Source organism: Eulemur rufifrons, chromosome 1 (assembly GCF_041146395.1).
Source record: "Eulemur rufifrons isolate Redbay chromosome 1, OSU_ERuf_1, whole genome shotgun sequence".
NCBI lineage: Eukaryota > Metazoa > Chordata > Mammalia > Primates > Lemuridae > Eulemur > Eulemur rufifrons.
This window is the reverse complement of record NC_090983.1, coordinates 46,906,558-46,934,243: the sequence shown is the minus strand read 5'-3', so window position 1 is coordinate 46,934,243 and position 27,686 is coordinate 46,906,558. Positions and strand designations below refer to the sequence as shown.

Genomic DNA, 27,686 nt, shown 5'->3' with positions numbered 1-27,686 from the left:
AGTCAATGAGTTTCAACTGTCAGTTGAGTGGTAAGATGGAAGACAAGTTTAGGGAATATTTTGCCTACAAGTAACAAGCATGAGTGGAGGGTTAAGACAGACCCAGTTTCATTATTCATTATTCATCTAACAAATGCCCATTATTTGCCAGGCAGACATTGTTCCAGACCCTTCAGGACACCAAGATACTGTCTTCACCTGGGCAGCCTTTGTGGCATGAGATTAATTTTCATTCTTTTCATCGTAGTGAATTTATGATAAGAAACTGGAGAAACATCACCTTGAAATGATCCAAGTTTTATGAGTCCTTCTTTTAATTTTATCCCAGAGGGTTAAGTTAATAAGAATAATGAGAACACATGTTCCACTTTGGATACTTTGTTTCTGTTTTAATTTATAAAACAAACGTGTTTTTCTTAAAGCAATTTTTTAAATGCCACTAAGGAAAGCAGCTGTTTAATTCCATGTTCACAGAAAGACAATTTTCTAAATGCCATTAAATAGAGCAGATTTTTAATTCTACATAAAATATTTTTAAAAATGTTTTTAATGCTGAAAATTTTAATGTAGAACTTTTATATTCTTTTCAAGTACTGCATAAAAGCTGATCCACATTGTTTAAATTTCTTATGCAATTTTGGGAGAATGGAAAGTGGAAAAGAAGCCAGTGTTCATATTCAGTTGGAAGGCCGGCCATCCCTTTTAGAAATGGTAAGTCTAAAACATATTGGCAACTTTATGGATAAGTTCATATAAAATCTATAAATTCAGTCATCTTACAGAGGCATTCAACAAATTAAGAAGATATAAAAATTTTGGAGTAAAACTCAAATTGTATTTCTATTTATCACTTCAGCTGTCTACATTGACTAAGTGATAACGCTTTAGTAATTAAATAGATAATTAAGGCTGAAATAGACTATGGAATAATTAAGAGATTTATTTCAGAAAGCATGTCCAACTGCCTACAAACCTTGATTAAATCAAAGAAATTGACTACCCTACCATTTAACATAACCTTAAAATCTTTTCCAAACTGATTTAAATTATGTTTCGTAATCTAATATTTTAAAAATAAAGCTCAGAAGGCAAACTATTCATAAAATCAAAGTGAAACATCAACATTTATCAACAATGAAATACAATAACAAAAACATACTTTTAAAATAATGAACTTTGAAAGGTTGAATTAAAAAAGTTAATATATCTTGGACTTCTTCCTAGAAAGGAATATGTATATTTATGAGGAGGAATTTGAGATAAAACTAGTTTTATCTGGAGTTCTGTGTTTCAGCTTCCTCATATGTTCAACAGGGATAATATCTCTGTCTCAGGGGTGTTGCAGATTAAATGATTTTTATAAGCACTTAGTAAGAATGCATGGCACACAGTAAGTAAGCCAAAGGAAGTGGCAGCTGTTATATTTTAAGTGGAATTTTTGAAATTACCAGACAATGGGCAAGAGGAAGATAGACCAGATGGGCAAAGGAGAAATGTCTGTTTTAGTTTTAACTGTGCTAAAAAACTTAAGTCATAAGACCATGAGTAAGTCATTTAACCTTTTGCAGTTTGCCTTCTCACACTCTAGATCCAGGGTTCTCAACAACGGGTACTATGGGCATTTTGGACCAGATAACTTTTTGTTGGCAGGGGCTGTCTTGATGCTCTTAAATACCTACAATGCACCTCAGCCTTTGTACACTAGGTGCTGGTAGTGCCACCTTCCAAGTTCTGACACTTAAGAACATCTTCAGACGTGGCTCACTGTAGGTACCCCTAGCTGATAAAATCCTCACTGTTGAGACCACTGCTCTGGATCTAAGTAAAGCTTGTAATTTATCTTCAGCTCTAAAATGTTAAATAACCTTTCCACAGTTTTTAACTCTTGAGGGTCATATCCTTCTTTAAGAATCTGACAAAAGGATATATTCTCATCTCTCCCAATAAGTATACTCATGAAAATATCTCCTAAAGATGCTTACAGTCTATAGAGCCCATACACAGATCCCCAAGCTCCATGGATTCTGGGTTACAGAGTCCCTGCTTTAGATAGTAAAGTTCTGAATTCACCCACTGATTCTATATTTGAATTCTAAAACTATTTGTACCAGATTTTGCCATTAGGATATGTATTAAATTTAGAAAGAAAAAGAAACCCAAACAAAATGGATTTGAAGAAATGTTTATCAGGCAAAAAAAAAGTGTCTTATTTGGGGATAAAAGTGCAATAGTCAGGAAAATAACATTGGTAACTAGTAATTTACTTCTTACTTTAAATATTTAAATCAAGTTATCTGCAAAGGAGCATGTTTAATTAAAAGGGTTTCAGTGAAATGATGCCATATAAATCGATACCAAGACCATGCCTGTGTAACCAAAGGCAGCATTGCATTGTAGTTAATTACAAAGGGTAAACTAAATTGTGAAAACCTCTAGATAGTAAGATCATGAGAAATTATTTAAATCAAGCTACACTGATCTTTCTTTTATTAAACAGGATGGGACTTCAGCACTCAAGTTTGAAATAAGAGCTACAGCTTTTCCAGAGCCAAATCCCAAAGTTATTGAACTAAACAAGGATGAGAATGTTGCACATGTAAGATTATTCTTTTAACCAGTACATTAAAATTGCAGGGAAAAGTATTGCAAGGATGTTTATAATTATCTCCTTTTGAGTACCTGAGTCAGGAAAGTAGAGTATGCCCAGATCATAGAGGGCCTTGAATACTTCACTGAGAGTTGGCATTTTCCACAGCTGGCAGGAGGGAACAGCTCTTTAGTGGGGTGAATTTGGTTAGCAGTGAGAACAGAATGGATTGGAGGAATTCCATTCCACTCAGTTTCTGCTAAACACTTACCAATGTTTCCTATGGTTATGTTAGAACCAGCAAGAAAATGGGTTGGGTAGTTATTATTATGGAGGGCATCACAGAAAATGTAAACAAATTTCTAACCTGTTGAGTTTTTCTTTTTAAATTTTTGCTTAATTTATGTAGGTTCTGCTGGAAGGATTACATCATCAAAGACCCAAACTTCATTTCACCATAGTGATTATTTCAATTAGCTTGCTACTTGGACTTATTGTACTTTTATTGATTTCATATGTTATGTGGAAGGTAAGCCTTTAATAATTATCAACACTAAACTACTCAAAATGCCATTCTTTATTTTTTCAAAGCTACTTTGTGGCTCCCAAGTTATTAGATTTAAATATTTCAGTATTTTAATGTTAACTTTTTAAAAACTTTTTAGATTGCTAGGTGAATATATAACACTGATCTCATTTCAATACCAAAGTCTTTCTAGAAAAATATGCCTTCTTAAAGATAACTTGCTTTGAAAGATGTTCTTTTTAAAAAAAAACGTTTGGAAAATATTTTTGTGGTTGTTAATGCAGGACTTCTCAGTTATACCAGACCTCTCTCCAAAATTGACATTCAATATCATGTTTAACCTAATTATGTCCCAAACTAATTTTTACTAATTGCACATGTTAAAAGTAACATGGGACACAGTGTAAGAAATATTGATTAGATGTGAGTATAGTAAACAGATATGAATGTTAATAACTATACAACTAGTGATTATGCAATGCTATTTTCAGGCTGGCTTCTTTAAAAGACAATACAAATCTATCCTACAAGAAAACAGAAGAGACAGTTGGAGTTATATCAACAGTAAAAGTGATAACGATGATTAAAGACTTCTTTCAAATTGAGAGAATAGAAAACAGACTCCAGTCATAACAAAGATAAGACAGTTTGTAAGAAAACATCAATTTTGCTCAGACTTCTTCCATGTACAACTTTTACTCACAATTTCATGACATATGTCTGAGAAAGAAGATCTGCAAAGGTAATACTTAATCTTTCAGTGTTTTTCTACCCATTTAAACACTAAAGCATTCAATTTATTCAAGAAAAGTAAACCCTTGAAGATATCTTGAAAGTATATCTGAATTAAATCATATTGACGAATTAAACAACATGATTGGAGAAGTCTTGGACTTAAAATATCTTTTCTTTCAAGGAAATATTTACCATATGTGCTCACCTTGGTAAAATAAATCCCACTGAATGGGCAGTGGTTTGTTTGAAATACATATTTTGAGACTTGTTTAAAATATGTTCTTTAAAAATATTTAGAATTTTGCAAAGTGCTGTTTTGCAAATTTTCTAATGAATGAAAGAGGATCATTACCATTTTAAAGCGATTTTACCTTTAAAGACCTTTATTTGTGTATATATATTTCCTATGGGCTTTGCACCGACACCCAGTTTATTCAAACTTTAGACTGAACTTATATACACTGGTTTGAGCTTACTCAAATGACTTCTGGATAATTAATTTTATATACCTAGGGGTTTTCTTTTTCTCCTGTTACTGTATATATACTAAGATTTTAAAAGAATCTGTTTATTTAGGTATAAATCCACCAGTCCTCTTACATATAACTTTATCAAGGGTACCCAGGAGTAAATTTTTTAAAACCACCTTAAGTACTCTAATTTATATTCTGAAACAGCAGATTGTGAATATTGCACTTTAGTTGATGTAAAAAATACAAACACTTTACCTCAGTAATGATTTAAAAAAAAATCAAAGCTTGTAAAGAATACGGGGCCAATACATCATACATATTGGGTACTGTATAATTAAGCAAATAAAAATATTTGCTTGGATGTTATTCTTCAAAATATATTTTAATCAGGTCTACAACAGTGTTCTGGTGTGCATGGGTATGAAGAAACAAAAATACCGATTTAACGTATACAGTGACTATAAATAAGACATCAGTGCTAGCTAAAATTTTTTTAGTTTGTTCATATTATATGAGGTTCTTTTTAAAATGAAATAGCTTCTTTCTGATATTAAATAATTTAAATACTTTTCATTTTCAAAGTCATTTTTGTAATATTTATTTCATACATATGATCTAGATGCTGATAATTGTAGAATACAATTTCGTCTGGACTTGTTCAAAATTTGGACACAGCTTTCTTATAAAGACATCTGTTATAGGAAATAATCACATTAAGATAGTCTTTATTATTATGGAAAAAATTCTTTATATGAAGGCTCTGTCACCAGCCCTCCCTCCCAGATTTCCTGATTCATAAGCTTTATCTGTTCAGTCTGATTGGTTGGTGGAAGGTGAGGAATAATATTTTTAAAGAATACTCTTTTGTGCAAAAGATATATTTGTTGTGCTTTTATCATTATAAAAAGCCAAGTAGTTCTTTCAGGATAATATTTAAGATCATTGGTGGGGGAAAAAAAAAAAATCAAGCACTAATTTAGAACTGCTTTCTCAGGGATGGTCTCTACATTTGGTTCCATTCTAGTCAGGAGACAAAATGTTATAAAGTTTATTACCTGTATGATGAATTTTTAAAACCACAAAATTGGTACCATAATCACTAAAAAAAAAATGATGGGTCATTCGTTGTTGACAAGAAGTCTAGGTATTGGAGAGATTTTGAAGAAGTGGTTGTATTTCTGGTTTTACCACTAACTAGCTGTGTGATTTTTGAAATTTAACCTTTCTGGATGTTTGTACCAGGCTGTAGGAAATTTAGCATTAGAATTGATGGGCTCAAAACCTGAACATTGAAAGAATCCAAATTATTTCACTTTGTAATTATCTAGGTTAAATATTGACATACCATGGTGATGCCTAAGTACATTAAGTGTTTATTTTTCAGTTCCAATAGACATCCTAAATTGTTTTATATATTTCATATTTTTCATCTTCATTTTTAAAGCCATAGAAGCTAATTTTAAGTAACATCAAAAATTAATTTCTTTAAAAATATCTGTTGAAAACCTGGCCATATTCCTTCATATTAAAATTTTACTTTGCACATTTCTTTTATAAACAATTACATGTTACTTTGGAATCATTTGTTTCTTCCATGCTTCCTCCATAAAGACTAATAAGTCTCGGATGTAAGCTGTAAAGAAAAGAATATAGGTAATTTATTATTTCATCAACCTATCAGTTTTATTTTTCACACATACAGCTGAGTATGGTACAAATTGATAACAGACATTCATGACAGAGCTGCAGTCTAGAAAACAGGGGGCCTGATAACACCAGTAATTCCTCATGTTGCTTTCTCCCTTTACTAGTGCTCTTACTGCCTCTGCAAGACAGTGTCTGTAGAACACGTCTAGTGGGTGCCCTGCACACTTCTGCCCTGAGTCACAATGCCTACCAAGAATGAGTTTGCAGGTTCCCAAACCTGTTTATACCAGTTGCTCAACTAAATAACACGTAAAGTGGTTCTTATGTTAAAGTTGAATTCTGTGTAAAGATTTAATAAAATTGCTGAACACAAAGTATTATATTAGTAAGGAATTAAATTTTAACAATCTTCTACTCACAGGGCTTCACTAGGTTTAAGATCTTGATCAGTTTTTAAAAATCCAAAATGGAAAGTATAACATGCATTATCTATAGAGTTTATGCAGAATAATTTAGAATGCCAATGTAGAGACACATAACCAAAGAAAATGCCTTAGCTCTATGTAACAGTTGGTGAATAAAGGTAAGGTTATATTTTTTTAAAGTTGTATATGTATCCTTCTGTGTTTCCCTGATTTTTTTTTTAAGTTAACCAACTGCCTGCTTTGATAGTTGAGAGAAGAGGGCTTTCATTATATCAATACTATTAGTTCGGGGTCTACTGATGGACATAGGAAGCAGTGAAATAACTGGACTTACCGAACATGGACCTCTGATGTAACTTCCATTAAATCACCATCTACATTCCAAGGAAAACTGTTTTCTGAGGCAGTTTCAGGAGGTTCCTCCTCCTCCTCACCTGGATTGTATCTGCTGGAATTATTCCTTGGATGGACTATTACTTCTGCAACAGTGTAAGTCTCAACAAATGGAAAATTGAACTAAATAAAACAAATGCAAATAATAACAATAGTTGCTTTATCTCTGCTACTACAAATCAAAGTCCACTGTGCCCTCTCACAAGTAAATATCAATATGCATGCTGACATTTTTATAGCTTTGAAACTGAATAGGGATCCACATTTGTTGGAAGAAGGAATCTCTTCTCTGAAGCTTTCCTGGCAATCTTGTTTTATGACAAATAGTATATATCTATCAGAAATTGCATATAATAATGATAGTGTAGTTTAATCTTTAATACTGGTCTGTTGATACAGAAGGCACAATTCCCTGAACTTGATTATTAGCTTGTCAATTACATTAGCTAATGTAAGTTTCACACTTGGAATTTAATTTGGAAGAACACAGGTCTAAACTTAAAGCCAATCACATGTGACTTTTCATAGGTGTTTGCCTGCCTCATCCCCACTTTAAGAATAAACATAAATTGTAAGATCACTGTTTACTTACTGTCCACTCTAGAATAGTACAAGATAAAAATAACCTTCAAATTGCAATTTTTCTTGTTTGCCAAATGAAACTCTAGTGAAACAACATTATGTATTTTCTCTAAAATAATTAAGAAAAGATAGCCAAATAACTTTAGTGGAAATACACAATAACTACTCATTTCAGTTTTCAGATAAATGGCATGAAATTTGTTCCTAATTATATTACCTATATAATTTTTCCTTCCACATGTAAACCTCAATGAAGTACGATATTTTAAAAGTTGATACAAACTTTTTCTAAATATGCTTATTTTACATATGTGGAAACCAAGGTCGGGCAGATGTTACAGTTTACACTGTATAATATACTGAGTTACACAGTGGATTACATGGTGGCATTAGCTGTTCTGAGTGAGATACAGAGTCAGAGGCTCCAAGCAGTGCTCTGTAAAGCTGTTTGACAGTAACTGCAGTAGACCTCCCACCTCAGGTATAAGCCTTGGGTACACAGTTCATACTTGTAGAAATTTCTACATATTCATTTTGGAGATTTTATTTTAAATGAGTCATTAATAAATAACTGGTTGTTATGGGTTAAACTGTGCCCCCTCCAAAGAGAAGTATGAAGTCCTAACCCCCAGTACCTGTGAATGTCACCTGCTTAGTAAGTAGTGTCTTTGCAGATGTAATCAAGTTCAGATGAGGTCATTAGAGGAGGCCCTTAATCTAGTATGACTGATGTTCTTATAAGAGAGTCAAAGATTGAAGTGATGCAGCTGTGAGCCAAAAATTGCTGGCCCCCACACGTATGTCCATTATCTTAAGTCATGAGCACTCCTCACAAAATGAAGCTCTAGCCATCCACTACACTGTACTAACTAGGAAGCCACAGGCGTTGTTAAATAGGACTTTAGGGAGCCGATAGCTTAGTTTCATGTGTGAGGGTACGTTTGGGACATGGAACAACAAGTGAACAGTTACAGTTGTGATACAGAGCAGTGCCATCACACCACAAGCAAGGAATTCAGTGCAACAAACAAGAAGAGGCCAACAGACTGAGGACATTGGGAAAGCTTCCCATTTAAAGTGAGCTTAAAAAAATAAAAAACAAAAGGAGCCTTAAAGAACACAGAAAAGTTAGCCTGGAGCAGAAGGAAAAGAGTTATTTACGAAAGTACAGAGGTATGCCATGGACAAGCAACTATAAAAATTTTAGCATGACTGTTATGGGCAGAATTATGCCCCCCTTCCTTCAATTCCTATGTTGAAATCCTAACCCCTTGTCCCTCAGATGGAGCAGTATTTGCAGATAAGATCTTTAAGGAGGTGAGGAACTTAAAATGAGATCTTTAGGGTAAGCCCTAATCCCATATGGTTGGTGTCCCCCCTAAGAAGTCTGGACATATGGGAAGACACCAGGGACACACCCACACAAAGGAAAGACCACGTGTGGATGCAGTGGGAAAGCAGACACAGACAAGCTAAAGAGAGAAGCCTCAGAAGAAACCAAACCTACAGACACCTTCTTGGATCTAGCCTCCAGAATTGTGGAAAAAAAATGTCTGCGGTGGTTACTGCCTATAATCCCAGCACTCTGGAAGGCCAAGGCAGAAGGACTGCTTGAGCCCAGGAGTTTGAGACCAGCCTGAGCAACACAGTGAGAACCCATCTCTACAAAACATAGAAAAATTAGGTGGGCATAGTGGTACATGCCTGTAGTTGTAGCCACTCGGAGGCTGAGGCAAGAGGATCACTTGAGCCCAGGAGTTTGAGGCTGCAGTGAGCTATGATTTTGCCACTGCAATCCAGCCTGAGTGACAGAGCAAAACCTTATCTCAAAAAAAAAAAAAAAAAAGTATTTTTTAAGCTATCCATTCCGTGGTATTTGTTATGGCAGCCCTAGACAACTAAAGATCAAAACATAGGGAATCTGGGGCGGCGGGGGGGGGGGTGGTTGGGGACTAAGGCTGCAAAACCTAGCCTGAAGAATTCAGCAGGAGAGAAATCTCTCTAACAAAACAAACAAACAAACAAAAAACATATGAAAGACAAGACCGGAGAACCTAAAGGCCAGAAGAAGTCTAATTCAAACTGTAATTCCTTCTTGCTGACAATAAAGTGAGGGAGAAATTTCAGAAGCAGTTAAGAGGAGAACCAACAGAACTAGTGGGTAGACTGGTTGTGAGGAATGAGGGGTAGGGCAGGCCCAGGGTAGCTCCAGGATGTGTAGAGAAAGTGGTGCCATTGAGCTGGGTAGGAAAACACAGAAGGAGCAATTTGAAGGGAAAAGATAAGGTCAGCTATGGATATGCTGGACGCAAGATGCCTGTGAGTTTTATACCCTTTGTGGCACACAAGAAGGCAGAGTGGTCCTGCAGCCCAGAAGAGAAGCTAGAACCCTTGGGAGTATATGATGCTCAGATGGTTCAAATAACGGGGAACAATAAGATCACCCAGGAGAGGGTATCTTGACAAGACAAGGGGGCTGCAAACAAGCCCCGGGGGAAACACTAACATTTAAGGGTTAAAACTCCTTAAATTGGTCAAAGTGAAGGAGAAACGTATGGACAGTGAAGCAGGGGCAGCAACAGGAGGAGTTGCCAGGACGTGGAAGGGCAGGTTTTACCCTCTATCTATTTCACACAGAGTTGGAGGAGGCAACAGGAGCCACTCCGCAAATGGTAATTTTTCATCTGTTCTACCACTGTGCATATATACTAACATTCACTTCTTCAACCTGGTTCAGAGAGCTAGATGTTGCTCTCCTTAAAGGGCCACATTTTCCTTCCTAAATACCAGCACTACTAGCAGCAATACACAGTAAATTATATAATCTTACATTTATCTGATATTCATAATCTTACATTATCTACATAAATTTACATTTTTAAAAAGTCACCATGAAGGAAAGAGACTAAATACACACACATACACACACACACACATATTTTGATAATTTTTAGCAAGTCAAATTTACATGGCTTGAAAGCAGTCACCTTGGGAATCGATCTAATTATTCTCACTGTATACCAGTATGCAAAACATTCTCAATTTTTTTTTTTTTTTTTTGCAAAAAATCACGGAACAATAGCATGGACTTTAACTTTTGAAAATAGCTAAGTCAATCAGAGTTAAATCTAATGAAACACACAGGCAATAGTTTGTTTCTTACATTAAAAGCAAGATATGACTGGTAGAGTACATGGGAAAAATAGGCTAAAATAGATCTTGCATAATATGATCTCACTTAGAAAACATTTTCCTAAAGACATAGAATTATTTTCATTATATTCTGTATGCTATTATGTTTAAGGTAAGCGTTGCTTTTAAAATCAGAAGAAAGCTATTTTCATAAAAAAAAAAAAAATCTACAAAAACTTGCCCCTTAGGCAAGAGACCTTCCATAAACAATTTTTGCAATAGATGTCTCCCTAAAATAAATATAGTGCTTCTGAGGGCTACCCTAATAAGTTAATACTCATTTAAGTTCTCAAATAGGATTTAAAAGAAATGGATTAGGAAAAATTTATTCCAAGGCAATGATACTGATTATCTCCAGGAACACGGAATTTCGAGTGCTTTAAAATAGTTTTCTTGTTTCTATTTTCTGACTTAAAAAGAGCAATGAACATGTACTGCTTTTAGATTAAGAAAAATAATAAAATTGGTCTTAATATTTAAAAGTCTAGTAGAATCTGGAAAGGCATGCATTCCTTTGAAAAAAAATCAATAAATCTTTAGATTTCCCCAAAACACACATATATAAAGTTGTTACTTAGGCTTACAACCCACATTATATTAATGTATGCTCATCTACTTTGTCTCCTTAGAGGTTTACATTTAAGGAAAGTAGGACTATATCTACTTTTTAGGACTTAATTTCCCAAACAAGTCCAGTTAGTTGCTTAATAAATGTTAATCAAATAATGTACTATGCAGAAGAGAACTCAAACTTCATGCAGATAGCCTAAGTTTACAATTATAGTGAGACCAAAATTGAGAGCCTTTCAATGGCGAAGGTACGTAAGTAAGCAAGATTCAGCTGCGAGTCATCGGCTGGGTTTACTTTCCTCTTCCCTCCTCCCATCTGTTCTCTCCCAACTCCATCCATCCAAGCATCATTTTATACTTTTAAGAATCTGTGCAACTATAGGGTTTTACACTCAGACCTATGTACTTCAAAGACTCACAATTTCAGAAATGCACATAAATTCAGGATCAGTTTTCTAATAACTGGGTCACAGTATTTGCCAAAATAATACGGCCTTTGGTAGTGTTTCTCCTTAAAGCAAATCACAAGCGGAAATATTTATCTCCACATGCTAGTTTTGAATAAAATGTCTGTATAAAAGTGGTATGTTTTTAAATATTTATCTGCAAATCTATTTCAAATAGTGAGCACAGGCATATCTACAAACAAATTTCAGGAAAATCGAAAGATCATAACTTTAGAGAGTCATCTGCCATAATATTAAGAAGGGTAAAATCTCAGATTTCACCCTTTCACCTGTTTCATTCAGAACAACAGCCTGAGTATGTAATTGCATCCTTAATTTACTTCACATTGCAATATAACAATACATTTTTATCTTTGTGCAAGTATATATTTATATACACACACATATATATAAAACTACTAACCCATAGCTCGAAAAAGGCCAATCTATATTAATACTGGTGGATGCTTTTCAAAATTTGAATGAAATAGATTGGAAAAAAATATTAATGTGTTCAGAGGAAAATAAAGCCTTCTTATGAGGCAGGATTTGATGTCAACTCTTGCAACATCTCTCTCCATGATTAATAGCTTTGTAAATAAGTAACAAAAAGAATTTACCATACCTGATTTTTCACACTGGCATATCTTTTCAGGTGTTTCATAAATTCTGGCCGAGTAGTGTTTCGTGCAATTATAAGAGCCATGCTTCCATTATTTAATCTGAAATATTTGTATTAGACATCAAGAAGTTTATTAAGAGATTACATCAAAAATCTTTCCACATTGTTCCTTATAACAAATATACTGTTTACTAGAAGTATTGTCCAAGAAACATAAATTATCACATTAAATTTACCTAAAATTTTTATACCGTATCTTGCTATGTTGTTTTCTAAATGATGGAGCCTTTCAAATTAGTTTTATTAAATTATTGGCTTCCTTTTCAACAAGCTTTTATATTAGGACTATTTACAAATCAAACTGTCATGCATTCTACTCACAATATCAAGACATAATTTAAAATCCAGTGTAATTAGGAATTATAAATGTGAAACTGTTTTTTAAAGTTATATTATAAAATAGTATGTACAAGTGGTATAACAAATAGGTTGACATTTTCTAAAATCTAATGTGTGGTTTAAATATTTATGGGTAGAAGGTCTAGGTGACATAGGAAATGAAATAAATCAAAGTGGCCCTTAAATGGATGAAATGGAGTGAACAAATGCTGCCACACATGTTCAGTTACATGACTGAGCATTTTAGTATTGCATAACTGTCCCACCCAGTATAAGACTGAAAATTCGGAGGTGCCAAAACAGCCACTCATAAACGCATCAAGCCATGGGAGTTAGTTTGCAGGAATATATACAAATGACTTCTAGGTTGATTTCAGGCAAACCTAAGGATAATCCAAAAATAACGATGACATAAAACAGGTCTCTTGAATTCTTATGGAAGCTCAGGTTAGAGTTGTAAGGGACCTTAGAGATTATTACATCATTCATTCATTTCATGTAGAAGGAAAAGACAACCCCAAGTTCCAGTCATTTGTTCAAAGGCACACAGAGAAAAACAAAATGATCATCACACCAGAGCTCTTGACTTCCAAGGCCTAGTACCCCTTCTGTCCATTATGCCTCCTCTTCGCAATTGAAAATTAACAGCACCAAAATATTCAGGATAGTGTTATCACGCATCTTTTATTTTTAAAAATTGCATAATTTTATAAGCATGAAAAGCTTGACCCTGTGCCTGCTTTCCAATATTTACTAGTAATTTTAACACACCCCCTATGTGCCTGGCACTACTCTAAATGTTTCACAAAATTGAAACATTTAATCTTAGAATAGAATAATATTAGTCCATTATCAGCAATTTGCACTGAAGTATTTTGAAGTAAATTATTCTTTATGGTGGAAAAAGAAAAGGCTGAAAGTGCAATCTCTTATTCAGTTATCCTGAATCATTCAAAAGCTACATCTCTAAAAAAAATCTCTGCTCAGCTGAGCTTGGTCTAAAGGCCTTTGCAAAGATGGTATGTTTTAATTATCATCCACAGAAGACAACTCTCATTAGCTTTCTATGAAAAATGTATCAATGCCGATTATACCTAAAGAGTCAGCAGTGGAATTCCAGGCAAGCTGAACACTGATGGAGCGGCTTTGAAGGAGCTAAGGAGAGCAGGGCTACCTCCCATGAAGGTTTTTGAACAAGCAGGGTTAGATATACATTGCCTGGAGTCCCGCAGGCCAGCTCCTTGGTCAGCTCGCCACGTCTTCACGCTCAGTGGGGCAAATTACATTGGGGAAGCACACAGCTACCTACGGTTTCTGAGGGTGTGGGGAGGAAACAACCAGGCTCAATTTCTAAGTCACACAACCTTCAAAATACTCTTTTTTTTTTTTTTTTTTTTTTTTTTTTTTTTTGAGACAGAGTCTCACTCTATTGCCTGGGCTAGAGTGAGTGCCCTGGCGGCAGTCTAGCTCACAGCAACCTCAGACTCCTGGGCTCAGGCGATCCTACTGCCTCAGCCTCCCGAGTAGCTGGGACTACAGGCATGCGTCACCATGCCCGGCTAATTTTTTTGTATATATATATTTTAGCTGTCCATATAATTTCTTTCTATTTTTAGTAGAGACGGGGTCTCACTCTTGCTCAGGCTGGTCTCGAACTCCTGACCTCAAGCGATCCACCCGCCTCGGCCTCCCAGAGTGCTAGGATTACAGGCGTGAGCCACCGCGCCCGGCCCCAAAATACTCTTTTCAAATTGCACCACTAGACATAATTAATGAGGACCCTGCCATCTGGGCTTTTAATATCAAAGTTTGTAGTTTCTCCCTTTTCCCCCCTAACTTTGGATGTTTCTGTTTATTACCTTTATATCAATTGCCAAAGAAGAAATTAAAAATCAATCCTTTTTTCTGGCTGTTAATCCCTCTGATTAAATATTTTCCAGGGAAGTTGAAATTAATCGTTAAAATGTTGTAAGTTGCCAAAGTACATAAGTCATTCTTTTATTCCACTTCTAGTGAAAATCTACAGTTGACTATATTTCACAACATTCACAATCCTTTTTTCACCACTCTACGGGATTGGATTTAGAAGGCAAGTATTTTCAGACCCATAATGGACAGCTGCTTAAAAAGAATGTGCAAAAGAAGGAATGTCTATATCCTGTGGATAAAATTACATACGAAATGTCTCATGACTTTTTCAATTGATAATATGGGCAGTAGATTCATAAGCACCACTATTCACATTAAATAAAACTGAAATGTTTTGACTAAAGGTATCAAATATACACAAACGCCTGTTTTCATGCTGAAGATATTTATGTTTTCATTAGAGTGGGAAAGCAGAGACTTTCACAAGAAATATCAGAATTTAATATAATGTTCTCAACAACTAAATAAACAAAGCAAGCATAAAATAACAAACTAATGTCAATACAACTTAGGGAGTATTACTTTAGCCTCAGTGATATTAAAATGTCAGTGATTGATAATTTTTCTAGTTCAGTTCTCAACCTACTCTGATGATAAATCCCTTAGAATCTCCAATATTATAGAATGAGGGACTATCTCCTAATAAGTTTCTAGCTAGCCAAGACTTACTTGGGTATTTTGAAAAAAAAAAAAAAAAAAAATTGGTTTATAAGAAATGTATCAATGAGTCAATAAAAACGCTTACTAACCTGGTATTAGGTGCCAAGCCTCTAGGTGCCACTGAACACAGGCAAGGAATTGCCATAATGCTGACATTCAAGAACTGACCCTGGATCATTTGCCATTGATCATTACAGTCTAAAGGTAACGGAAGTGATTGGTTACTTTCCCTCACCAGAGCAAAATGTCAACAGAGCCTGGCTTAGTTCTCAAGGAGATACTTTTGGACTCACCAGATTTGGGAGATCCCTGTGCCCTCCTAAAAACAAGAAAACAAAGAAACAAAAACAGGTCACACAAAAAAGTAGCATCTATTAAATATGAGAAAATTAGACAATTCATCATTACATACATTAAATACTTTCTTAAATTAGTAAGTAAAAATATGTGAATGATTTTGTTACTGCCAACGTTATAATGTGTTGATTATTTAAAGGTAAAATAGAAGCTGGGTGAGGTGACATGCATCTGTAGTCCCAGCTATTTGGTAGGCTGAGGTAGGATCCCTTGATTCCAGAAGTTTGAGACCAGCCGGGACAATATAGCAAGACCCTGTCTCTTAAAATAAAAAAATAAAAAAAGGAAAAATAGTAGTATAAGGAACAATGATTTTCTATATTTTTAAAAGACTAGAGCTGAGTGAATTAATAAAATGTGGTATATGTATAGCATGGAGTACTACTCAGCCACAAAAAAACAATGATGATCTAGCACCTCTTTATTATCCTGGATAGAGCAGGAGCCCATTCTACTAAGTGAAGTATCACAAGAATGGAAAAACAAGCACCACATGTTCTCCACCATCAAATTGGTATTAACTGATCAACACTTATGTGCACATACAGTAATAATATTCATCAGATGTCGGGCAGGTGGGAGCAGGGAGGAGGGGATGGGTATATTCACACCAAATGGGTACAGTCCACACCATCTGGGGGATGGACATGCTTAAAGCTCTGACTCAGGTGGGGCAAAGGCAACGTATGTAACCTAAACATTTGTACCCCTGTAATATTCTGAAATAAAAAATAATTTGTATTCCACATGACTAAAATTCTCATGAGGGATAAAAACTGTGGGTTTTCTTTGGTTTTTGGCTCATTGTTGTATCTAAAATGCCTGGCATATACTGGGCACTCAGACAGCTACTGAATGAATGGATGAATGGTTGTTTCTAAAGACAGAAGCCAAATTACATGCTTAGCAGGACCTGTAGGAGTCCATGATTCTAATATTCTGTACTAGTATATAAGAAAAATATCCAAAGATCACAATTCTGGTAAATTGTTTATGTCAAAATGTTTTATACTTTAAAGAAAGATACAGATATCTGTATTACCTTGAACTTTTACCCACCTCTCTTGTACATCCTCAGAGCTGTTAAATGGTAAAAATGATATTTCACAGTCTTCTGGCCTGAAATATAGTGAAACTGGTTATTAATAGTCATTGACCCTAGGATACAAAATGTTTGGTTTAAGAAAAATACTTACTTCAGTTTTGCCAATGCCTTCATCACAGCAAAGTCTCTCCGATGGTTAGGCGACATCCACCGATATTTTTCTGCAAGAGCCAAAGTTCTTCCACCAAAGCCAAACATGGCAGAGAACCCAAAGCGAAGAAGCTTGTTAGTGGTGCTAAAGGTGCAGACATCCACCAGTTGTATGTGCCCTTGAATATTATATTAAATATTAGTCAGTCAGTGAGTTCAGTTTTGTCACTAGTTTTGACAACTAGTCAGCGCTAGTTGTCAAAACAGCAAACATAAGAGAGCTTATTTATTTATAGGAGAATACAAGGTACTGTATACCATAATGAATGTCCTCACTTTCTCTTCAGCTCTCTTTACCTGTAACTACTGCAATTCCCATTTGTTAACTTGTTCAGGTACCAAGTGAAGAAACACAAAACAGTACATTTTGCAGCTTACTGCTATTTCACATAAAACATGGTTAAGGAAGTGAAGTTGAAGTAGATGTACAAAGTAAACTCGGATTTAACAATAGTTCTACATTGGAATTATCTCAGCTTATCTGCTTTCCATCAATTGGGATGATAAAACGCCTATGGACATGTACTTGCTGAGATTTTCTTCTCATACTTTTTTCTTTTAATAATGTAATCCTAGTCCTAGAGTCTTGGTACAGTCAAACATCAGTGTTTGATATACTTAAATAGTATGCATGGATTTTCTTCATCTGGTTGTAAAATTATGATTTTGAGCATCATTACAATATTTTTGTCCATCAAGATTATAGTAAAACTTCATTCACTGCTCTCTACAAAGTATTTTAAGATAGGCAGTCCAAATAGTGAAGATTTGCCTAACTGACTTTTGTCTTTCGTCAAACATTCGTCTGCTTTGAGAGACAATCTGCCTTTTCTTAAACAATTATGATGTAAATAAAATAGCCTTCCTTGTATAAATAAAAACTTCATCATAAAACCAACTTCTTTGGAAGAATTCTTACCCATTATGATGTGCAAAGTCGCAGTTACCACATGAGAGATTCCATGAAGAGAATGTGCCAATACATTGGTAGATCCTGGCAAGGCAATTTTAAAACATGCACTATCAGTACAGCATATGTTTTAAATTAACATTTGTTCTTACTTTATATAGATGTCACTATGTATGTGCAGATGAAAAATAAAGTTTGTAAAGTCAGAAAAGTTCATGAAAATATGAATTGAAGTTTAAGTTTTCATTCACAGCATAGATGCACATATGTTTGCCGAATTATTTGTTGAATCTTTAAATGACTTAAAAATTTAAAAATAGTTTATAGTATCTGCTTACAGCTTTTTTGATCATAAATGTCCGCTTCCCACACCCAAAATGCTAACTCTAATGAATGGGCTTTTCCTTCTACACCAATATGAGCACCAACAGCAGAGGGGTGGCTCCAGAGAGCAGAGACAAATGCATAATTAAAGAAAAATCCAAATAATAACTATGAAAAAATGGAAAACCACTATAAAGTCCAAAAGGCATTTTAAAGGCACTTAATAAATCTTAGAGATAAGCTCTCAATCAAATGGGAATCCTATTATCTGACAAATGTTTAATTCCACAGTATTTACCATGTCTGAAGATTTATACTTGAGACATTATGATTTCTGATTTTTATAGTCATTCGGATAATTTAAGACCCACATGGCTTTTTCCCACTGGCCTACAGAGGGAAAGAGCTCCCCGAGTCAGGCCCCTATAATGTTTATGTGTGACTGAAATTGAGGATAAAGGCCTGCTTCAGAAGAGAAAAATACCAGCTTGTCCCTCTCATTCCCAGGAGGTTAAAGAGGGCTTGAAATTAAGAGTGAATAAAGCTACAATTTTTCTTCAGTTAAAGAATATGGGAAAGAAGTCCCATAATAGCTGAGAGCTGTTAAAGCATGGATGTGGTGTGTACCAATTATCAAGCCAAAGGCTAGGCTCTGGATTTTGTTAATCAGAGAAGCATTCCTACATGGTCATACATAATCACCCATGTTACTCTGAACTGATATGTGCTCGGGTTGTTCAGTTGGAGAAGCTGAGGCAGCTCAGCCATTATCAACCAAGATGTCATTAAAATCATAATTATTAGTCATATCTAAGTATTATTTAATAAATAATTATTTTAAAGCATATTTAATTATTAATAAACATAATAATCCAGAGCTCTAGTAATTATAATGCAAAGAAAAGTAAAGTTCACCTTAACCAATTGGAAAACTGGTTCCAAATGATCTGCCAAAAGGCGAGTTGTGCTCTGACACTTGTTGCTCAGAGCATGGCCACAGTCAAGCAGGAGTTGCAACGCTTGAGTGCTTATTAAAATGGTGACTCTCATGAGTTGGGGAACACTGTCTTGTTCCTTAACAAGACAAGGAAGCCCACTCTCACCACTGCCATTTAGAATACTACTGGAAGTTCTAGCCAAAGAAATTAGGCAAGAAATAAAAGGCATCCAAATGGGAAAGGAGGAAGTTAAATTGTTCCTGTTTGCAGACAACATGATCTTTATTTATACAGAAAACGCTAAAAACTCCACCAAAAACCTGTTGGAACTAATAAACAAATTCAGTAAAGTTGTTGGATACAAAATCAACATGCAAAATCAGTAGCACTTCTATACAATTACAACAAACTATCCGAAAAAGAAATCAAGAAAATAATCCCATTTACAATAGCAATTAAAAAAATAAAATATTTAGAAATAAAGTTGACACATTGACTGTCATGGAGTTGTATTTAACTCAGGCTAAACTCCGGGGCCACATGAAACAAAACCCTGCAATTGGTTCATTAAAATCTTGTTGATGTTCTTATTGTTACAATTAATATTGACAATTTATTATCTTTTTATTTTTTATGGATATACCTCATTTTCTTTCTTTTTTTTATTTCAGCATAATATTGACAATTTTAAATCTAAAATGTGGATTGTGTTACATATGACTCATGCACAGAAAACAAACAAAAAACAACAAATTAGAAAGGATTGTTTTGTTTTAATGAAACACCATGGCCCCAGGGAAATTTTTTTTTTTCTAGTGTGGCAGTCAATGTGTTAACCAAGGATACTAAAGACCTGTACACTGAAAACTATAAAACATTAATGAAAGAAATTGAAGAAACAAATGGAAAGATATACTGTGTTCATGAATTGGGAAAATTAATATTGTTAAAATATCCATGCTACCCAAAGTGATCACAGATTCAATGCAATGCCTATCAAAATTCCAATGAGTTTTTTTCACAGAAATAGAAAAAAAATACCTAAAATTTCTATGGAGCCACAAGACCCCAAGTAGCCAAAGCAATCAATCTTAAGCAGAATAAGCAAAGCTGGCAGCATCACAATACCTGACCTCAAAACCTACCACAAAGCTATAGCGATCAAAACAGCATGGTGCTAGCATAAAAACAGATACATAGATCACTAGAAGAGAATACAGAGCCTAGAAATAAACCTAAGTAATTATGGTCAGCTGATTTTCAACAAAGGTGCCAAGAAAACACAATGAGGAAAGGACAGTCTCTTCAATAAACGGTATTGAGAGAACTGGATATCCACATCAAAAGAATGAAATTAGACCCTGATCTCACATCATACACAGAAATCACCTCAAAATGGATCAAAGTCTTAAATATAAGACCTGAAACCATCCATCTACTACAGGAAACCATAGTGGAAAAGTTTTGTGCCATTGGTCTAGATAAATACTTTTTGGATTTGACCCCAAAAGCATAGGCAATAAAAGCAAAATAGATACCTTATTTTATAGATACCCATTATATCAAACCAAAAAGCTTCTGCACAGCAAAGAAAACAATCCACAGAGTAAAGAGACAATCTATGGAATGGGAGAAAATATTTGCAAACCACACATCTAATAAGAAATTAATATCCAAAATATATGAGGAACTCAACTCAATAGCAAGAAAACAAATAACTTGATTTTAAAATGGCCAAAGTACCTGAACCGACTTTTCTCTAGAGAAGACATACTAATGGCCAAAAAGTAAGTGAAAAAATGTTCAGCATCAGTAATCATCAGGCAAATACAAATGAGATATTAAAAACACAATGAGATATTACTTCACACCTGTTAGAATGGCTACTATCAAAAAAAATTAAAGATAAGTGTTGGTGGGGATGTGGGGGGAAAAAGAACCCTTGTGCACTGTTGGTGGAAATGTAAATTAGTACAGCCATTATAGAAAACAGTATGGCTGTTTCTCAAACAATTAAAAATAGAACTACCATATGCTCCAGCCATCCCGCTACTGGATATAAATCCAAAGGAAACGAAATCAGTATGTTGAAGAGATATCAGCACTCCCATGTTCATTGCAGCATTGATCACAATAGCCAAGATATAGAATCAATCTAAGTGTTCATCTACAGATGAATAGATAAAGAAAATATGTTACATGTTGAATATACCTTATATAAAATGCCTGGGACAAAAGTATCCTAGATTTCAAATGTTTTCAGATTTTGGACTATTTCCACATACATAATGAAATATCTTGGGGATGTGACCCAAGTGTAAACATAAAATCATTTGTTTCATATACAACTTATACACATAGCTGGAAGATAATTTCATGTGATATTTTTAATGACTTTTTACATGAAAATGTTTTGGCTGAACTTTGTGACCCATCACATGAGGTCAGATGTGAAAATTTCCAGTTGTGTCATCATGTCAGTGCTCCAAAATGTTCAGATTTTGGAGCATTTTGGATTTCAGATTTTCAGATTAGGGATGTTCAACCTATACGTACACAACGGAATTACTATTCAGCTTTAAAAAAGAATGAAATCCTGTCATTTGTGACAACATGGATGAACCTGGAGGACATTGTGCTAAGTGAAATAAGCCAGGCACTGAAAGACAAACACCACAAGATCTCACTTATATGTAGAATCTAAAAAAGTTAAACTCCTAGAAACACAGTAGAACGGTGGTTACCAGGGGCTGGGGGTGGAGAGGATTGGAGAAATCTTGGTCAACGGATGCAAAATTTCAGTTAAAGGGAATAAGTTCAAGAGATCTATTATACAACATGGTGACTATAGTTAATATCAATTATAATGTATTATGTATTTGAAAATTGTTAACAGATTTTATGTAGTATTCTCATAAAATACGAGTATGTCAATTATATACATGTTACATAGCTTAATTTAGCCATTTCACAATGTATACATGTTTCAAGACATTGTACACGGTATGTATAATTTTTGTCAATTTTAAAACAAGAATAAGGTGTATTAAAACAATAATTAATGAAAATAAAATTTTTTTAAAAACGTTGGCTCTCAGGCCCCATTCCAGACGTGGTGCATCAGAGTCTGCAGTTTATAAGGTCCCTGGGTGGCTGGGCGATGCACAGACTTGGTGAGGCACTACTCTGGAATGTATGGGCCACTGATTAGCAGCAGCATCATTACCTGGAGCCTTATTAAAAATGCAAATTCCTGGGTTCTGCCTCCAAGTCATGGAATCAGAATGTGTATGTGTGGAGGAGGGACTCAGGTGTCTGTGTTTTAGCAACTTCTCAAGGTGAGTCGTGTAAGCTCCTAAGATTTGAGAACAAGTAGTGGTTGTGTAGAAACCTGTTACTGGGTGGATCTTTACCCAGGCCTTTCCAGTGATCTTTTGGCCCTCTACAGCCTGTCCTTAGGCTATCTAATTGCTAATTAATCTGGAATGGGTGCAGGGAAAAGACGAAACAAATCAATCCATTTTGCTTCCCCATCAGATTTATGGTAAAGGTTTTGGAAGAGGCCACATAATTAGAGTGAGATATTTAGGATTATCGATGGATTACAGTACTCCATGAAACACATTTCCTCTATTACCATGGTTAATTAGGAGTAGACCATAAAAGCTTTCCTCTAGAAAGGCTATTAAAACACATAATGCAATGTTGTCACATGCAATAGAGAATGACACATATCATGACTCAAGAAAATAAAGACTGTTTATTCCCTGTGAGTTAAAGTATCCTGAGTGTGCCCAAGTACAAATTCTTTTAGAGTGCCAGGGATGGCTTTTTTTTATTTTTATGTCCTCTCCAGCTTTGCAACTTTGCAACTTTTCTTTAATTCTGTAGAACTTGGCAGTGTTAACAGGAATGACCAGAAGTCAGAAAATTATTTTAGTCATCATCTATTGAATGTATGTCTTAGTCTTTAAATGTGGTTTTTTACACTGTGGGGAAAAAAAGTTAAAGAGAAAGTGTAGGTAAAATTGTAAAACAATAAATTGTTCTATATTTTGTTTGTATAATCTAGAAGATGGATCACATTTTGTTTCAGGAAATTGTACTGTATTTGAAAAGACAGCTACATGCCAAAAGAACATGCTGCTCACATAAATAACAACGGTGTAATTTTAACGTTCTCACAAAAGCTATAAATGTTCTACCTCAAGGTAAACATTTTAATTAGCCTGAAAAGTTATTTTTCTTAACACAACCAGCAACTTTGCCCACCACTCCCTCCACAGAACTGGTGAAATGTTCCAAGTACAGGAAAGTAAGGCCAGAAGTAGCAGCTCACGCAAAGCATCACTGATAAAATACCAGGCAGGGAAAAAAAAAGAAAGAAAAAAAAAATTGTCCTTGGAAGTGCAAGCACTTCTGCAGAACAATTAACTTAATTAACCAGACACCATGAATATTCATAAGGCTGTTAATGTCTCCCACATCCAAACAGATAAATGTGATGTAATGACTTCCTAGTCAAGCATATCTAAAATTCTCATGAAACCGGCACCTACACTTTGGTTCTTTGCCTGAAATATCATAGAAATTAACAGTCCCTCGGCAATATTTTATTCTCCTCAAATTAATTTGAAACCATGAATTTATTTATGCAAACTCTATAGGAATATATGGTTCACAGCCATCAGTATGTGGACTGAGCCTTGTTTTACAACAACTGGATTGCTTTTTTATTTTTATGTCCTCTCAGGCTTTTTCTCTATCCATCTCCCCCCCCCTTTTAATCGGAATCTCTCTGTATAGTTCCTTAGCACCAGTTCCCATAGCAACAAACACCATTCCTAATGGCCAGCAGTTCAAATACAGGCTTCCCCACATCTGATCCATTTGAGTCTGACCATAATTCAGCGGCTTCATCTGTTGGCTCAGTGGAGTAATTTCCTAAACACTCTCCCTCTGGATGTCTCTCTCCAGGAGGCAAATGGCTTCAAAGGCAGACTGTCTCATGTTCAGCTTGGAAACTTCCTGCCTAGCTCTTGTTCCCATTCTCTATCAAAAGCCCTGACTAGGCATAGAATCCTCATATTAAACATATCCCACACATGACTTTCTCCTCCTATTAGGTGGAATTAGAAAGCTGGAACTCCTAGACAATGACTAGAGTTTTGGCAGCATACTGTGTCTTCAAAACAAAAAGTGTTAAAATGGCATTTCTACAAATATTCGTGGAATACACAGAATGCTTACAAAATCACAAACATGCCTAAAAATTATAACAGTGATAAAATGCAGTGCTATTCCTGTATAAAATCTGAGTTACAGATGAAAAACATAATCATAACCACCAGTTTTTGTTGCCAACTACCCACTTTATGTCAAGTGCGTATCTGTGGGGACATCCATCTTTCCACTTCTGATGCAGAGCAGTTAATGAATGACCTCAGGAATGTAAGTACTAATGAAGAGAAACAGTTACCTAAGCACGTACACTTTGCATGGAGGGAAATCTTGGAAAGGTTCCACCATCATAGTCAGAACTACCAAAATGACACCAAAAAGTCAAAAAATAAAATGACATGTAAAGATGGCCCCAAATGCATTTTTTTTTCAGTGAAGGTTACTTTGTTGTCTTCTACTTAGAAACCATTATAGGTTTTTCTATATATACTTCACGAGTATAAGGATATATCCACACTTCTCTCTCCTTTTAAATTCTTGCTTTTCTTTAAGACTTTATACTATAAAAGGGCATTTGGATGTGTTTTGATTTTTGCAATTTAACAATACTAAATTATACTAAGATTCATACTAGATGAATGTGATTATCAAATAGACATTGAATTGTCTGACCATGTGCATTATTTTCTATTTTTGTGGGGAAAATACATTTTCTGCTTTTTTTTAAGCCCAAACAGTGTGATTTTTTTAAAATGAAAAAATGATGAATCTCCTTCACTATCATTGGTTGAAATACTACAGGATAAGTGAATATATAACATTATCAACTTGTGAAAGATGTTTTCCTCTTTTCTGGACCAAAGCGTTACTCTAACCATTCTCCCTGGCTCTGACCTCTGCTTTCTCCTGCCTTCTTCACTTAATCATTCTGCACCATGCTGCAGAATGAATCCTCCTAGAACAAACTCCGATCAAGTCACTCCCTTGCTCTGAAATATCCCACATTCCCTACTGCTTATCAATACAGTTCAGACCCCTTACTGTGGGCTCAGGGGCCTCCATGGTTGGACCTATTTGGATACCATTATCTCCCATGGAATAGCCTGTTTTCTATTTCTCAAACACTTCTAGGTTTTGCCTTTGCTTTTATTATTTTTGCTGCCAAGAAAGTATCGCATTCTCATCTTTTCAGGCCAGATCCTACCCATTTTAAGGCCTAATCCAAGTGTCATTTACTGTATGAAGTCCTCCTTACATTCATTCACTTAATAAGCACCTCTGAACATATACTGTGTCAAATTCTATTCTAGGTGCTGAAGAAATGTCAGTGGATGAAAAAATAAAAGCCTTGCCCTTAAGGAGCTTGCCCTCCAGCACTCTGATCCTCCTTCTAGTCAGAAGGAATTCTTTTGGCCTTCTCAAGGTTATCTGTTTATACTTCAGTTATGCGAGTTACGACATTTTACCTCGTGTGGAATTGTAAGCAGTTTGACTGGAGCAGCCTTGTTTTGAAACTTCCTATCTGGTACTGTGTGACCATTAGACATTCTTATGGGAAGGTAGAATAGTAATCATCCCATCTGTTGATTAACTACGTATTAAACCCTTTGCACACGCCACCTAATTCAATATCACAATAACCTTGTAATGAAGTGAATAGCATATGTGTTATCCCTACTTTATAGATTAGAAAAATAAGGCTCAACAAAGTTAAATGACTTATCCAAAGTCTCACATTTGCTAGCAAGATGCCAGAAGTTTGCATCTTTCAGACTTAAAAGTCTTTACATTTAACTCTGTCTAGGTTAGAAAGTAAGAAAGAAAAAGATGGAGGAGGACCAAATTAAGGAATCTGCGGCCACTCCCTTGCCTGCTGGTATTAAGCCAAGTGGAAGCTGTGCTCTGACAGGAGTTAGGATTCCATCTGTTTCCATTCCAGCATTCTTCTGGGCTCTGAGAAGCAAAGCATGGGCTACTTCACTAGCAGATCCATCTCCACCAATACAGACAACACTGGGGAAAAAATTAAGCAAAAGATGCACAATGTCAGAATGACTGGTAATACTTCATGAAATCTAGACTTCAAAATGTTTGACTAATCTCATATAGTCTACATGCATGACTACTCACATGCACCTTCAAGCATGCTAGTATGTGTCAATGGATAAGATGACACAAGCACTGCACGGTAAAGTTTACTTAACAAATTTGATACCTAGATACTTCCCAACAGACAAAATGTAGAGTTGAGAGGCATTAAAACATTTGTACGTGTTAACTCATATCAGACCTGCATTTTGCTTGGTTAACATCCAAAAGCATATCCTCATTTTTTTTATGTTAATAATACTATCATATGTAATTCATTTAACTAATGCCAACCAAAGTCATAAAATCCTAATTTTCAATAAAGCTCTGAAAAGACAGACAGCAATAAAAATCATGCAAAATATGAAGCTTTAATTTAAGGAACTGCTAATCATCATTAATATATGAATGCAGTAATTGCAAACATAACCCGGTTTTCATCTCCTTAACATCACTGCTATATGGCACTTCTAAATTTAGTTTTACTACCCTTTGATCCTAGACAGTACTGCTAATGTTTTTATATGACCTTATGGTAAGTAGACTATGGGCAGAGGGATCCACAAAAGTAATACATAAGGTATCAGAAATTTGTTTTCATAATCATTTGTATTTAAAAGATACAGAATAATCTTAAGCATTAAAATGTCATCAATGTACCCAAGAGGAGGATGATTTTGCATTATTGAAAGCAGGTGTCACAACTCAAAGCCTACAAGAGCCCAGCAGGAATGGAAGAACATGCTTAGTCTAAACGGCCAGCAGCTTCTCAGCTACGGCCCACTCACATCGTGTGGGAGGCCTAGCAGATCCAGTTCTGATTTTTCTACAGAAGTCTGAAATTCTGATTTTAGGGTGTCTCCAAATTTGTAAATACTAGCAACTAGCATTTAGTACATTTAAAACCTCTCTGTGCCAAACAAAAGAGCCTATGGGCCGTAATCAGCAGGAGTTCCTGGATCCCTAAGTTTACAAAGCTCTAGAGGGTGGTGACCAGAGAGGCTGCAAGTATCATTTCCATCAATTCCCTCTACCTTCCTCTCATCCTCCTATAATTCCCTTCACCTACCTGAGGTTAGGACCTATGGCTCCATATAGCGTGGGCCATCCAGGTCCACTCTGGTTAGAAGAGATGCAGGATATGACCCAGGCCATTTTTTATTAGGAGCATTATTATTATTTTTATGTCTGAACCGATTCTGGGAGTTCACAATGTGGCCACTGATTCAAAGAAAAGGGATAAAATCTACTGAGGACAAACTATACATTAGATAACATGTCTACTCTTTTCTATTAATATTAAATCCTCAGAATTTGGAGAAATAGGCAATATCCCCTTTATAAATGGGGAAATCAAAGTTTGATTTGAACCTTACCCTGTTTGATTTCAAAAATATCTATAAAATTTCCAGTATAAGTATAAAGTATAACCCTCTATGGCATGCCT

The 27,686-nt window shown here is 35.2% G+C and overlaps 2 protein-coding genes across 2 annotated transcripts in view; one reads left to right on the top strand and one right to left on the bottom strand.

Annotated features, from left to right (window-relative positions):
- The window catches only part of ITGA4 (integrin subunit alpha 4), a 76,557-nt gene extending 72,827 nt beyond the window's left edge, over positions 1 to 3,730 (top strand). Inside the window, exons 25-28 of the mRNA XM_069470117.1 lie at positions 592 to 711; positions 2,498 to 2,596; positions 2,997 to 3,116; positions 3,605 to 3,730. Coding sequence (XP_069326218.1) covers positions 592 to 711; positions 2,498 to 2,596; positions 2,997 to 3,116; positions 3,605 to 3,700 — 435 coding nt within the window. The 3' untranslated portion in view covers positions 3,701 to 3,730. The remainder of the gene's footprint in view (positions 1 to 591; positions 712 to 2,497; positions 2,597 to 2,996; positions 3,117 to 3,604) is intronic.
- A 2,142-nt stretch (positions 3,731 to 5,872) lies between these two features.
- CERKL (CERK like autophagy regulator) overlaps positions 5,873 to 27,686 on the bottom strand; it is a 98,868-nt gene continuing 77,054 nt past the window's right edge. Inside the window, exons 6-14 of the mRNA XM_069474289.1 lie at positions 26,022 to 26,164; positions 17,718 to 17,792; positions 16,740 to 16,917; positions 16,603 to 16,662; positions 15,480 to 15,505; positions 15,276 to 15,384; positions 12,202 to 12,298; positions 6,728 to 6,909; positions 5,873 to 5,954 (exon numbers count right to left, since the gene is read on the bottom strand). Of these exons, the coding sequence (XP_069330390.1) occupies positions 5,873 to 5,954; positions 6,728 to 6,909; positions 12,202 to 12,298; positions 15,276 to 15,384; positions 15,480 to 15,505; positions 16,603 to 16,662; positions 16,740 to 16,917; positions 17,718 to 17,792; positions 26,022 to 26,164 (952 nt within the window). The remainder of the gene's footprint in view (positions 5,955 to 6,727; positions 6,910 to 12,201; positions 12,299 to 15,275; positions 15,385 to 15,479; positions 15,506 to 16,602; positions 16,663 to 16,739; positions 16,918 to 17,717; positions 17,793 to 26,021; positions 26,165 to 27,686) is intronic.